This window comes from Bufo gargarizans, chromosome 5 (genome assembly GCF_014858855.1).
Source record: "Bufo gargarizans isolate SCDJY-AF-19 chromosome 5, ASM1485885v1, whole genome shotgun sequence".
Classification (NCBI taxonomy): Eukaryota; Metazoa; Chordata; class Amphibia; order Anura; family Bufonidae; genus Bufo; species Bufo gargarizans.
In genome coordinates, this window is record NC_058084.1 from 383,973,103 (window position 1) to 383,987,075 (window position 13,973).

At 44.8% G+C, this 13,973-nt stretch overlaps 1 protein-coding gene across 1 annotated transcript in view; it reads right to left on the reverse strand.

Annotated features, from left to right (window-relative positions):
- The window catches only part of GSDME (gasdermin E), a 124,193-nt gene that overhangs the window by 45,759 nt on the left and 64,461 nt on the right, over positions 1 to 13,973 (reverse strand). The window contains exon 6 of the mRNA XM_044292690.1: positions 4,213 to 4,401. Coding sequence (XP_044148625.1) covers positions 4,213 to 4,401 — 189 coding nt within the window. The remainder of the gene's footprint in view (positions 1 to 4,212; positions 4,402 to 13,973) is intronic.

Here is a 13,973-nt window from a genome sequence, read left to right on the forward strand (position 1 = left end):
ACTTTCGTAAACTGGTGGGGAAATACTCCCTGTAAGACCTCTGGCGTCTCACTTATCCCACTGATAGGTCCTTCTCCTTTTACTCTGCCCCACATGGTTCCCACACCTTGATTACCTCTTTGGTACCATTTCGACCCTCAGGATATTGGGAGGAGCGGACATGGGCCAAATCACCTGGTCTGACCATGCTCCTGCACTAGTTGACATTAGTAGTGAGTCAGGCCATGTTCGCCAATGCCACTGGAGACTTAATGACTCCCTCTTGAAGCAGCCCATTACTAGGAAGGAACTCTGCAAACACCTGAAAACATACTTTGAACTAAATGAGGGATCGGTAGGAGATGTCCTTCCATTGTGGGAAGCGCATAAGGCGGTCATGAAGGGACATTGTATTGCAATAAGCTCAACAAATTGTTGATACCAGGGCCCAATTGAAGAGTCTAGCTTTAGGTCGTGTCAACAAGTTACTACTTTACACACGACAGCGTTATTATGCTTGGGGGAACAAACCTCATACTTTGCTGGCCAGACAACTCAGGAATCGCAATTCCCAAACGGGTCCGAGTGCTATTAGGGGGACTGACGGAACAATCCACTATGACCCCAGAGTGATAGCAGTGAGGTACTCGACCTACTACTCTTCCCTGTACAATTTACCCTCTGACCTCCCCTTAGATAAGAGACTTAGGGATAATACACTCCAGTCTTATTTGGCCTCCTGTCACCTTCCTACCCTATCAACTTCTGATCTCGCCGCCCTTAATAGTCCTGATGGCTTTTCATATAAATATTATAAGACTTTCAAGACCGAACTAATCCCTCACTTAGTAACCCTTTTTAATCATTTTCTAGCTGGCAACGCAGTACCTGCCCCAATGTCTCACTCTTATCTCACGATGATTCAGAAACCTGGGAAAGATCCTCACAAATGCCATAATTACAGGCCCATTGCCCTGCTTAATTCAGACCTTAAGATTTATACCAAAGCCCTAGCCTCCCAACTAAACGTTTTTCTCTCCTCCCTGATTCACAAAGACCAGGTGGGATTTGTCCCAGGCCGCCAGGGGGCCGACAACACACGAAGAAACAGTGACTTGATAGATGTCATATCCCGCTCGGGTGAGGAGGCGCTACTTCTTAGTTTAGATGCTGAAAAGGCGTTCGACCGTTTAGGTTGGCCTTTCCTTTTTGCTACCTTGCAGGCATATGGCCTTTCTGGTCCCTTCGTTGGGGCCATTCGTAGCCTATACTCCTCCCCCACAGCGACAATCAAACTACCTCATGCTCAATCTCGACCCATACGCATTGCTAACGGGACGAGACAAGGCTGCCCCCTATCTCCGCTATTATTTGCCATGTGTATCGAACCCATGTGTATCGGCCCTCCCTCTTAATCTTTCTCAGATGACCCAGGGCTCTCTTAGGGTTAACTTTCTCTTCCATTGGAAGACTGACTCCCTGCGATATTTGGGTGTTGACCTCACTCCCAGATATGGGGAACTTTATAAAGCTAACTTCCCACGCATATATGCGGAGATCAGGGGTCTCCTGGACAAGTGGCACGCTCTCCCACTCTCTCTCATGGGACGTATTGCTGCAACTAAAATGACGATCTTGCCCAAGCTTCTGTATCTCTTTGAGACCTTACCGATTATAGTTCCCCTCAAAGATCTGAGATCCATTCAATCTCACCTCCTTAGATTCATATGGGCGGGAAGGAGTCATAGAATCCCACGGTCAGTCCTTCTATCTAGTAGGCATCAGGGTGGACTAGGGGGTTCTGGATCTGTCTAAATATTACTGGGCGGCCCAGCTACGTTCTTTCACAGGGATTCCTTGCACCCATACTCTGGATGCAAGTAGAAAGACTCTGGCTAGCTCCTATACATCCTAACTCCATGCTATGGTCCGGATCTCACAAGACTCTACTAATTAAGGATCTCTTAGGGCCCATGGCTTGTACTAGACTCATATGACAGCAGTGCAGTTGTAAATTCCCTCTGGTTTCTAACCACTCCGCCATGACCTTCTTTTTGTATCACCCTACGCTCCTTGCTAGTCTTACCACGTCCATAACGAGACCATGGTTTCAGCGGGGTGCGTTTCGGTTTGCAGATATTGTGTACCCCTTCACTAGGGACCTTTTGCCGTTTTCTACCCTCCAGACCAAATATAATCTCCCCCCCCCCCCCCCCCAATTACTTTTAGATCCAGATTAGTCACTTCGCAAAGTCCATTTTTTCAGGGATCAGTTTCCCTCCAGACTCCCTTTGAACGTCTTTGCAGGGAAGGTGTACATGCGAAAGGTCTAATTTCTGAGATTTACTCCATATTGCTGACTCCCTTCCCTGATCGGGTTCAAAGGAACTCCTACATGGTGCGGTGGGAGAAGTATCTGGGGAGGGCCTTACCGGACGCACTCTGGCACCTTATATGGAGGAGGGCAGCAAAATCCTCTATGTCGGTGATTCATCAGGAGAACCAATATAAAATCTTAATGTACTGGTACCACACTCCTGACCGCCTCAATAGAATGAACCCAGAAGTCACAGGAGACTGCTGGAGATGCGGCTTACATAGGGGTACATTGCCTCATATTTTCTGGGACTGCCCCAAGATACGCCCCTATTGGACCGGAGTAGGCACCCTCCTGAGTGATATTTTTGCTGTGGAAATCCGACCTGACCCTATGTCCTTCCTGCTTAATGTGGTCCCCATTCAAGTAAAAAAAACACTCACTTAAGTTATTACTATTGATACTAACAGCAGCTCGTTGTCTAATCTCTCGAGCTTGGAAAAGCCCTGAATCACCACGAGTTTCTGATTTGTACGCTAGGGTGATGGAGGTCCAAACAATGGAATATTCCACGGCCATGTTTCAGGACAGAATAGTACTCTTCAACGCCATATGGGACCTGTGGGATAATTACTGGGCCACAAGGCAACCTTAACGACCTGTCTGTGAAGGTTCTCATTTATCCAGGTCATGGTATATCTGTAAAGAATAAATCAAGGCAACTGGATTTACTGTAGATTTCTTGAAAACGTTTCACTCGTTCTTCCAACAAGCTTTCTCAATTCTAACGACCTCATGACAAAGAGGCGTTCTCCCCCCAATCCCTTGTGTCTTTGTCTATGTTATTTGTCTTGTCTTTTGGTTATTTGTTAGGTAAAGCATTACTAGCTGAGAAGCTCTGGGCTTTTGGGTCTTTAAGACTCCTCCACTACCGGTTTTCTTCTTGTTCTTGGATATACCGCTAAGTAGTCCTACTTTGGACTGATTAAAGATAGACACAGTCTCCCTTAATACACTTTATTGTTATATTTCTGTTCGGTTTCTCATTTTTCATCATTGATTATTATCGAGTGTTACAAGTGCTCAATCATTATGAATATGATGTACTTCAAGTTTCATCCTTTACCTTGTACTATTGTGCATGAATCTATTGTAAATGTCCATTTTCATTTCTATATTATTTAATAAATATACAATTATAAAAAATAAAAGACTATTGGAATTTCAAATACAAAACTTAAAAAGTGGTTGTCCCACTAGGATAACACACAATATATACAAAGCAAGATACGGAGTAAAAAGTATACAATTAATCATAAGTATACAAAAATTTTAAAAAAAAAATATACAAAAAAAAAATGTATAAAAAACAAGTAGATAAGCCAGCATTATTTTAATGTATAAAAAATTCCAAATAAAAACAATAAGAAGATCTTTTATTGCCCGACTTATTCAATAAACTCATTCAGACCTTCTGACATTATGGTACGCAGCCGGAAGATCCAATAAGCGTCTCTTTTGATAAGCTCAAGGATCACTAACTTCAATAGAGCTAAATCCCAGTTGTGAACACTGGCAAAATACATATCCTAAGGTTAGGTCATCCTTATATGTGGCCTGGAAAAACCTCTTTGAGGCAGTCTTCAGTACGTGGACACAAAACTATGAACACTGAGGAGGGAGGAACTATTTATCCCTTTCTAAACCATAGCCATTTTTCCTTTTTCATTTATCAATCACGGTAATAATTTTGTCCTATGCATATTTGTAGACATGACATTTTTTTGGCAAGCATAGCACGGGTAAAAAAAACACGTCTGGAAACAAAAAAAATACTGCGCATTGTGACTAGGTTTCTTCATGAAACCTGAGGTGAATGGTCATTTGATATACGGGTATTCACAGTGAGGAGGTACCTTGATTTAAGACAGATAGAGAAGCTTTACTGGGAACAGGTTTCCCATCCACAGACACGTCTCTGAACCCATCCACGACGTCAAAGTCACACAGAGACCGAGCATCATGTGCACCAGAGTAAGTATCCAGAAACTTCTTACTCGATTCTTTCTCAAAGCCGCCTTGTTTTTCAGATAGCATGCAAAAGTCTGTAAGGAAGAAAACATGGACACCGGTGAGAATTGCCCATATGTGACAAAGAGGACATCAGCTATTACCAACACCTCCAAACGTAAATCTAGAACAACCAAAACTGGGCTTACATCTAAATATTTTATTTCATGAAAAAGTCTATGCACAAAGCAACTAGGCGAGATTTTTACATGAATAAATAATATTTCCAAATATAGAGGAGGTTTTTGGATGGGTTTGTTATGTTCCTTGCACTGGAAAGGAAACCTTTCATTACCATCACACCCTGTCAGACACCACGCTGTTCTCACACAGCCTTCACCACAGGCAGAGGTATAAATGACACCATGTGGTATGACAGCTGCACAGTGTGGAGATGGCCCGCTCTAAACAGACCACTTCAGAGATGACAAGTGGACGCCTCCCATCATCTCAAGGTCAATGTGTATTCCACAGTATGTGATAGTTTGTCCAAATCAGGAGGAAATTAACCCATGCTGGGAAACTACTACAGCCATTTTCTAGAACTCAATCCGAAAAAGAATGAGAAAAAAGAAATAAAAATAAAAAGCACAGAGGATTCTTAGTCATGATGGTTAATGACCACCCATTGTATTGCTGAAAACACAGTCTAGTTCATGAATAAGACAAATACATGCACACTGCTCATGTAAAGTACTAATGACTTTTGTACGTCAGTATGAAAAAAAAAAAAAAAAAAAAAAAAAAAAAGTTAGGCTTCATTCACATAACCATTTTGTAAGTCTGTTCCGACCTTTCACACCTGCTTTAGGTGTGGATCCGTCTGGTATCTATCTGCACAGACTGATCCGTACCTATAATGCAAACGCTTGTATCCGTTCAGAACGGATCCGTTTTCATTACCATCATAATGCAAACGGACCTGTTTTGACTTACACTGAAAGTCAATGGGAGGCGGATCAGTTTTCAAATTGCACCATATTGTGTCAGTGAAAACAGATCCGTCCCCATTGACTTACATTGTAAGTCAGGACGGATCCGTTTGGCTCCGCATAGTCAGGCGGACATCAACGCTGCAAGCAGTGTTTTGGTGTCCGCATCCAAAGCGGAATGGAGGCAGAACGAAGCCAAACTGATGCATTCTGAACAGATCCTTATCTATTCAGAATGCATTAGGGCCAAACTGATTCGTTTTGGACCGCTTGTGAGAGCCCTGAACGGATCTCACAAACTGAAACCAAAACGCCAGTGTGAAAGTAGACTTATCTATAAACAGAGGTGATATCTCCTCATCCTTACAGGCAGGATTAGAATGAGTTAACTGCGGTAAAGTGATCTGTACAGACCAAGAAGTGGCGCCTATTATCAGGCTTAGTGACAGTGCGAAAACTGCAGGATTTTATGCTTTTGTTTAAATATAGTTATTGACATTGAAAATTAAAAATATAAAAAATTATTTAAAAAAGTTAAACATAAAAATGTGATTTAAACAATAGATAATTTTCTGATTACGCATTGCCTTTAAAATTTTTGCTTGAAAGGCCTATGGTCATTTCCAAACTGCAAATTTGCAGACATATCCATTAGTAAAATTCAACAAATTGACTTCAAGCTAACTTTTATTCTCCTGGGAACTGAAGGATACAGATTAGCACCGTTATAGTTTGCGTGTCATGATAACACAAGGTGTCACCCACCAGCAATCTGGCGGATGAGTAACGTAGTGAATCCGCTAAAAGTTGTCCAGCACTTAAGTCTTTATTCCAAATTGTTCACGCTGGTGGCATATTACGTAGCTGTCGGCACGTTTCCATCAACAGATCTTATTTATGACATACCCACATGCTGCCTGCACCCACAACCAAAGATAGCGGTTCGCGTAGTCCTCTAATGCATCCACACCACATCATCCCTGGCAGGGGGAATCTGCGCGGGCACTTTCTGTTTTTGTCAGTCTCAGACAACCCCTTTAAGGCTGCTTTCACACTAGCGTTCGGGTGTCCGCTCGTGAGCTCCGTTTGAAGGGGCTCACGAGTGGACCCGAACGCAGCCGTCCAGCCCTGATGCAGTCTGAATGGAGCGGATCCGCTCAGACTGCATCAGTCTGGCGGCGTTCAGCCTCCGCTCCGCTCGCCTCCGCACGGACAGGCGGACAGCTGACCGCTGCTTGCAGCGTTCGGGTGTCCGCCTGGCCGTGCGGAGGCGTACGGATCCGTCCAGACTTACAATGTAAGTCAATGGGGACGGATCCGTTTGAAGATGCCACAATATGGCTCAATCTTCAGGCGGATCCGTCCCCCATTGACTTTACATTGAAAGTCTGGACGGATCCGTACGAGGCTATTTTCACACTTAGCTGTTATATGCTAAAATAATGCAGACGGATCCGTTCTAAACGGAGCCTCCGTCTGCATTATTATGATCGGATCCGTTCAGAACGGATCCGATCGAACGCTAGTGTGAAAGTAGCCTAATGCCACAAGGTCACTTACGGTAATGTTATGCAATGCGAGGTGTGAATTTGGACAGCTCAATGCATTATACATGCAGTCTGACTTGTTAGAGCAGGGAAATGATTCAGCAGAGCTTTGTAGTCATGCGGCTGGTCCTGTGACAGACTGCTATCTCTCTGAACAGTACATACAGGGGTAGCTATCACTGAGAGGGAACGCCCATGGGACACCTAAACATAGATAAAACACAGGTTTAAATGAATTAAACTATTGGTCTATGTGGTCATCTCCTCCTGCAATGTAACATGCTGCCTATAGATTGAACTGTACTTTCATGGCGATCGGTTCCCTTCTAATCATAAACTAATAAAAGACGAGTGAAGCACTGTGACTGTGTGCAATACTAATAAAAGACATGGGGGCAGATTTAAAGGGGTTGTCCAAGTTATTTTTAATGATGACCTATCCTCTGGATAAATCATAAATATCAGATCGGTGGGGATCCGACAGCCAACACCCCCGCCGATCAGCTGTTTGAAGAGAAGGCGCGCGCCGTGCCAGCGCTGCCTCATTATTGTTTACCTGCTTGCCGTCGCATCTGCAGCGGTGTGCAGGTGTAACTACGAGAAGCTCGTTCCTATACACTTGCATACTACATTGAAATGAATGGGACGGTTCCTTGTAGTTGCTCACCACTGCAGATGTGACGGCGAGCAGGTAAACCATGAAAAGGAGGCAGCACTGGCACGGCGTACGCCTTCTCTTCAAACAGCTGATCGGCGCAGGTGCCGGGTGTTGGACCCCTGAGGATAGGTCATAAAAATGAAAAAAATAACTTGAACAACGCCTTTAATAATCCTGTTTAACACTGAGACAACGTAAACCGTGCCAGATTCATCACAGTGGCTGATACTGGATAAGAAAGCTTTAGGGCTTATGCACACAGCCGTTGCTCAGGCAACATCCGTACGGCTGCCGCAGATGGATCCGTGATCCGTCCGCACTGCAAAATAGAACAAGTTCTATTTATTTACTGTCTGGAGGCACAGACAGAAACCCCACGGAAGCACCGTGCTTTCCGGATTCCTGACCCATTCTAGTGAATGGGTCCGCATCCATGATGCGGTGCGCACACGGCCAGTGCCCGTATATATTGCTGACAATACGGGCACAGCCATGTGCATGAGGCCTTAGACTGTCTAGTCTAAGATTACACCCCCTTTTTATGGCTTAGTGACTGTCGAAAAGTGAGCCACATATTTGGCACATTTTTAGCATATGGTGGTACATTTTGGGCCATAACCCTTTCTGCTAAGCAGTGCCCCATAGTTGGACAGGGCATAAAAAGCATCTAAAAACCTTGCCACAAACTGCAGCAGAATTCAGTAGTAAATCTGACCCATTATGTGAGAAGCACCGATTTCCCAGAAGAGGCACAAAGCACTTATACTGCATGAAGGGCGACAAGGGTTAAAATTGGATAAAAGCATCTTATTCATTTCTTGGACAGTCATGTGTAGCTAACAAACCACACAAACCTACTAAAGCCCCATGCACACGATCGTATGTATTTTGCAGTCCCCAAAGTGGGGATCTGCAAAATACAGATACTATCAGTATTGCATCTGTATTTTTTGCAGGCCCATTGACTTCAATGGGTTCGTGGTCCTCATTTTGCGGTCAAGTATGAGACATGTTCTATCATCTTGTGGACTGGACATACAGATGTTGAAAGGTCATGGATCATCAGTGCTCTTTCCGCATCGTTATGTCCATTCCACAAAAAGGTAGAATATGTTGTCAAAATGTCAACCACGGACCCTCTGACTCAAAAAAATGTGGACAGCAGACGGCTTGCATCCATACTTTTCGGATCTGCAATTTGCAGACTACGAATTGGATACGGTAGTGTGAATGAGGCCTAACTGTATGAATGTAACCCATAGAAGACCTAACTGATAAAGTACACCCTGTAATAGTGTTACAGCAACCCCAAAATAATCCTTCACACTAAAGTCCAATACTGTCCTCGTATGGCATATCTCACTGTGAAGGGAGTTAGAAGCAGATAGAGCCTATATTTCTACCATACATCTGCAGGAATGGTCAAAGAAGATGCAGAACATCTTACGGACACATACGTCCCCTGGCATTCTAAGGGTTCACCGATTCCAATAGAAGTCTCTGTTGCGATTTCACAAGAATGCAGGACAGAATACCACCGCATGCTGGTGGACAGCACAACAGTAACCCAACGCACTCCATTATAGTCATGGTGTCTGCTGGGTGATGTTTGTGTCCTTCATATCCCAGATCTGGTGCTTTCCTTTTCTGTTCCTAGACTGGAGCAGGAAAACGTGAACCTAGACTAAGCTGCATGAGCCTGCCCTCGTCACATAGGTATTTTCTGTCTCTCCTTTCCTCTGTGTCCCATTCCACGATATCAGATACTACTCTGCTTCAAATATCCATCCCTGATTCCTCCTTATGCCTTTAAATTTCCTCTCCCCATCATCTACGACAAGTCTTCCAGAGCCAAAGACTTCAGATACTCCTCGCACAGACTGTTGATAATAAATGATCATGTACCACGGCTGCTTTATCACCATCATAACACCTACTCCTACCACCCACTGTCACCCGGGCCCTGCCAACCTCAAAAGCCAACACACACTGCCTTCTCTTTTATGCAGTTACTAAGATGTTACTATTCCAATGTGTTTTTATTGGGTTACAAGCATAAAAATATGTGGTAAACTCAATCTTCAAGGTGATATAGCTGTAAAAGATTAAGGTAAGTGTATGCAGTGTATGTCCCCTCTCCCGACAAGTCCATTTTAGTAAATAACTGTATTCCACCATAAATGAGCATCTAGTTTTATGACCATGTTGTGCCATTCCTCTTATTCCTTCCAGACGTTTATGAATGAATTGGCAACTGGGTGTTACCAGTTGGGGAGGGGGGCGTCCCTGGACAGTCTACCATTGGCAGCATTGACTGAATAGTGTCAGACTGTAGAAACACCCCCCCCCCCCCCAACTGGTAACACCCAGTTGGCAACTCCTTCATAAACTTCTAGAAGGAGTAAGGACTGTTTCACACGAGCGAGTCCATTGCAGGAATCACACTCAGTACATACCGTAGCGCATGTCATTATCTTGATTTATAATGCTACGTACCTCTGCTTGACTTTACCAATACAGAATCATAGTGACAGCTTTATGTTAGTGAGATTCTGTACCAGTAAGCTCAAGCAGAGACACATAGCATTATAAAATCACGATAATGCCGTAAGCTCTCGCAAGGCCAGAACGGAGGATTACACACGCACGGAGTGCGATTCCCGCAATGGACTTGCTTATGTGAAATAGCCCTAAGGCACCTTTCACGTGTCAGTGAACCACAGATGTGTGCTGTCTAGCATCTCCACGAACGGTTCATATATCCATGGTGATACCATGGAAGCAAGCACTATTTTTGTCCACGATTATGGATCCCTCCGGGTCATTATAGTCTATGGGTTCGTGAACACCAGAAACAACAGGGATACTATACATGTTTGGTCCACGATTTTCACAAATTGCTGTCAGGATATGCTCTGGAATTTCATTTTCAGCATGGAATACGGATGACAAAAATGGACACAAACCGATCCTTCAAGGAAATCTTGACCGATGAACCACTGACCATATGGTCCCAGATGTAATCACAGAGACAGAAGTGTTAAAGAGTAATATGAAAAGATGCTGCAGAATTCTTATTACATGTGGAATGCAAGAAATTACTAAAACAGTCATGTCAGGAGAGGTGAAACGGAAGGAGTCCTCAGAATGCTACTTGTTCTTTAAATCTAGTTTTTATATGAAACTTATTTTTTAGATTTATTTTATTTCCATGTCATTATTTGGAAAATAAAATCCTGCATTTTTCGCACTGGCCACTAGGTACAAGATACAGTGCCTTGAAAAAGTATTCATACCCCTTTTTTTCACTCTACACCCACAGAATTAAATGTATTTTATTGGGATTTTATGTGATAAACTAACACAAAGTAGCAAGTATGCGTGAAGTGAAAAGATGATGACACATGGTTTTCAAAACGTTTAATAAAAACCTGAATAAAAAGTGTGGCATGTATTTGTATTCCGCCCCACTGTACTCAGATACCCCTAAATAAAATCTAGTGTGCCCAACTGCCTTCCGAAGTCACCTAATTAGTAAATAGGCTCCAACTCCAAGTTTTACTCAGGATAACAACTACAGCTGTTCTGTGAAGGCCTCAGAGGTTTGTTAGAGAACATTAGTGATCAAACAGCATCATGAAAACCAAGGAACACACCAGAAAGGTCAGGGATAAAGTTGTGGAGAAGTGTAAAGCAGGGTTATGTTATAAAAAACTCCCAAACTCTGAACATCTCATGGAGCACTGTTGAATCCATCATCCGAAAATTAAAGGAGTATGGCACAACTGATAACCTACCAAGCCATGGCTGTCCACAAACTAACAGGCCAGGCTAGGTGAGCACTAATTAGAGAAGCAACCAAGAGGCCACACATCTGGCTTTAACAGAAAAGTGGCAAGAAGAAAGCCATTTTTGAAAGCAAGTCATAAGAGGACACATTTGCATTTTGCCCCAAGCCATGTAGAGAACACATTAAACATGTGGAAGGTGCTCTGGTCAGATGAGACAAAAGTTTAACTTTTTGGCTTAAATCCAAAACGCTATGTGTGGCGGAAAACTAAGGCCTCTTTCACACGGGCGTTGCGGAAAAATGTGCGGGTGCGTTGCGGAAACACGCGCAATTTTTCCGCGCAAGTGCAAAACATTGTAATGCATTTTGCACTTGCGTGAGAAAAATCGCGCATGTTTGGTACCCAAACCCGAACTTCAATCGCGCATGTTTGGTACCCAAACCCGAACTTCTGTGAAGTAGATTGTATAGAACATGGTTATAAGGGAAAATAATAGCATTCTGAATACAGAATGCATAGTAAAATGGCGCTGGAGGGGTTAATTTTTTTTCAAATAATTTAACTCACCTTAGTCCACTTGATCGCGCAGCTGGCATCTCTTCTGTCTCCTTCTTTGCTGATTGCAGGAACAGGACCTGTGGTGACATCACTCCGGTCATCACATGGTCCATCACATGATCCATCATCATGGTAAAAGATCATGTGATGGTTCATGTGATGACTGGAGTGATGTCACCACAGGTCCTTTTCCTGCAATCACCAAAGAAGGAGACAGAAGAGAATCCGGCTGTGCGATCAAGTGGAATAAATGTTTTATTTAAATAAAAAAAAATTAACCCCTTCAGCGCTATTTTACTATGCATTCTGTATTCAGAATGCTATTATTTTCCCTTATAACCATGTTATAAGGGAAAATAATAATGATCGGGTCTCCATCCCGATCGACTCCTAGCAACCGTGCGTGTAAATCGCACCGCATCCGCACTTGCTTGCGGATACTTGCGATTTTCACACAACCCCAATTTATTTCTATGGGGCCTGCGTTACGTGAAAAACGCACAAAATAGAGCATGCTGCGATTTTCACGCAACGCACAAGTGATGCGTGAAAATCACCGCTCATGTGAACAGCCCCATTGAAATGAATGGGTCGGGATTCAGTGCGGGTGCAATGCGTTCAACTCACGCATCGTATCTGCGCGGAATACTCGCCCGTGTGAAAGGGGCCTTACACTGCACATCACCCTGAACACACCATTCCCACCGTAAAGCATGGGGGAGGCAACATCATGCTGTGGGGATTATTTTCTTCAGCAGAGACAGGGAAGCTGGTCACAGTTGTTGAGAAGCCAAACTTAGGTAGAGGCTGCAAAAGACTTCACCATGGTAGTGGAGGTTTACAATCCAGCAGAACAACCACCATAAACATACAGCCAGAGCTACAATGGAATGATTTAGATCAGTGATGCCAAGCCTATGGCCCGCAAGCCACATCCGACCCACAAAGCTGTGTCATGCTGTGGCGCAGTGTGTAATCTCTATTCTAAACATCAAGGCAACTCACGGAACAAATGTAAGTGTAATAAGTTACCATCGTCCCGGTGGCCAAGCAGTTGTTTGTAATGGCAGTGCTGTGTCTGGATGTGTGCGCTGCTACGTGCGGAGGAAGGAAGGGCTGACTACCTTACTGCTTAATGGAGGGCACAGGCGACAGTGGTCTCTGTTTGAGCAGTGTGGTTTCAGGAGGGCTGCCCCCTGTGAGTGTGGCTGGTACCTTAGTGAGGAGAGTTGGTATATATCCTGAAGGGCCAGTGTTGTCCATGTGGCAGGGGTTCCAGCAGTACATGCTTTTGAGGGGTAACGAGTGGTGTTCATTGGTCTTGGTGGGAATTGTGACACTGGTAGCGGTGGTCTGAGCTGTGGCTGACAGAGAGAGTGGCGCCTACAGTAATAAAGCTCACATGTGCCCCCTTCAGGGGGGGGCAATGCCCAAATGTGCCCCCTTCAGGGGGGGGCAATGCCCAAATGTGCCCCCTTCAGGGGGGGGCAATGCCCAAATGTGCCCCCTTCAGGGGGGGGCAATGCCCAAATGTGCCCCCTTCAGGGGGGGGCAATGCCCAAATGTGCCCCCTTCAGGGGGGGGCAATGCCCAAATGTGCCCCCTTCAGGGGGGGGCAATGCCCAAATGTGCCCCCTTCAGGGGGGGGCAATGCCCAAATGTGCCCCCTTCAGGGGGGGGCAATGCCCAAATGTGCCCCCTTCAGGGGGGGGCAATGCCCAAATGTGCCCCCTTCAGGGGGGGGCAATGCCCAAATGTGCCCCCTTCAGGGGGGGGCAATGCCCAAATGTGCCCCCTTCAGGGGGGGGCAATGCCCAAATGTGCCCCCTTCAGGGGGGGGCAATGCCCAAATGTGCCCCCTTCAGGGGGGGGCAATGCCCAAATGTGCCCCCTTCAGGGGGGGGCAATGCCCAGATGTGCCCCCTTCACAGGGGTAATGCCCGGATGTGCCCCCTCCATGGTAAAAAAGCCCAGATGCCCCCTTTACGGTAAAAATGCCCAGATGTGCCCCCATTACAGTAAAAATGCACAGATGTGTCTCCTTTACAGTAAAAATGCACAGATATTTGCCCCTTCACAGTATTAATACTCACACATGCCCCCTCACAGTGTTCGCATTTC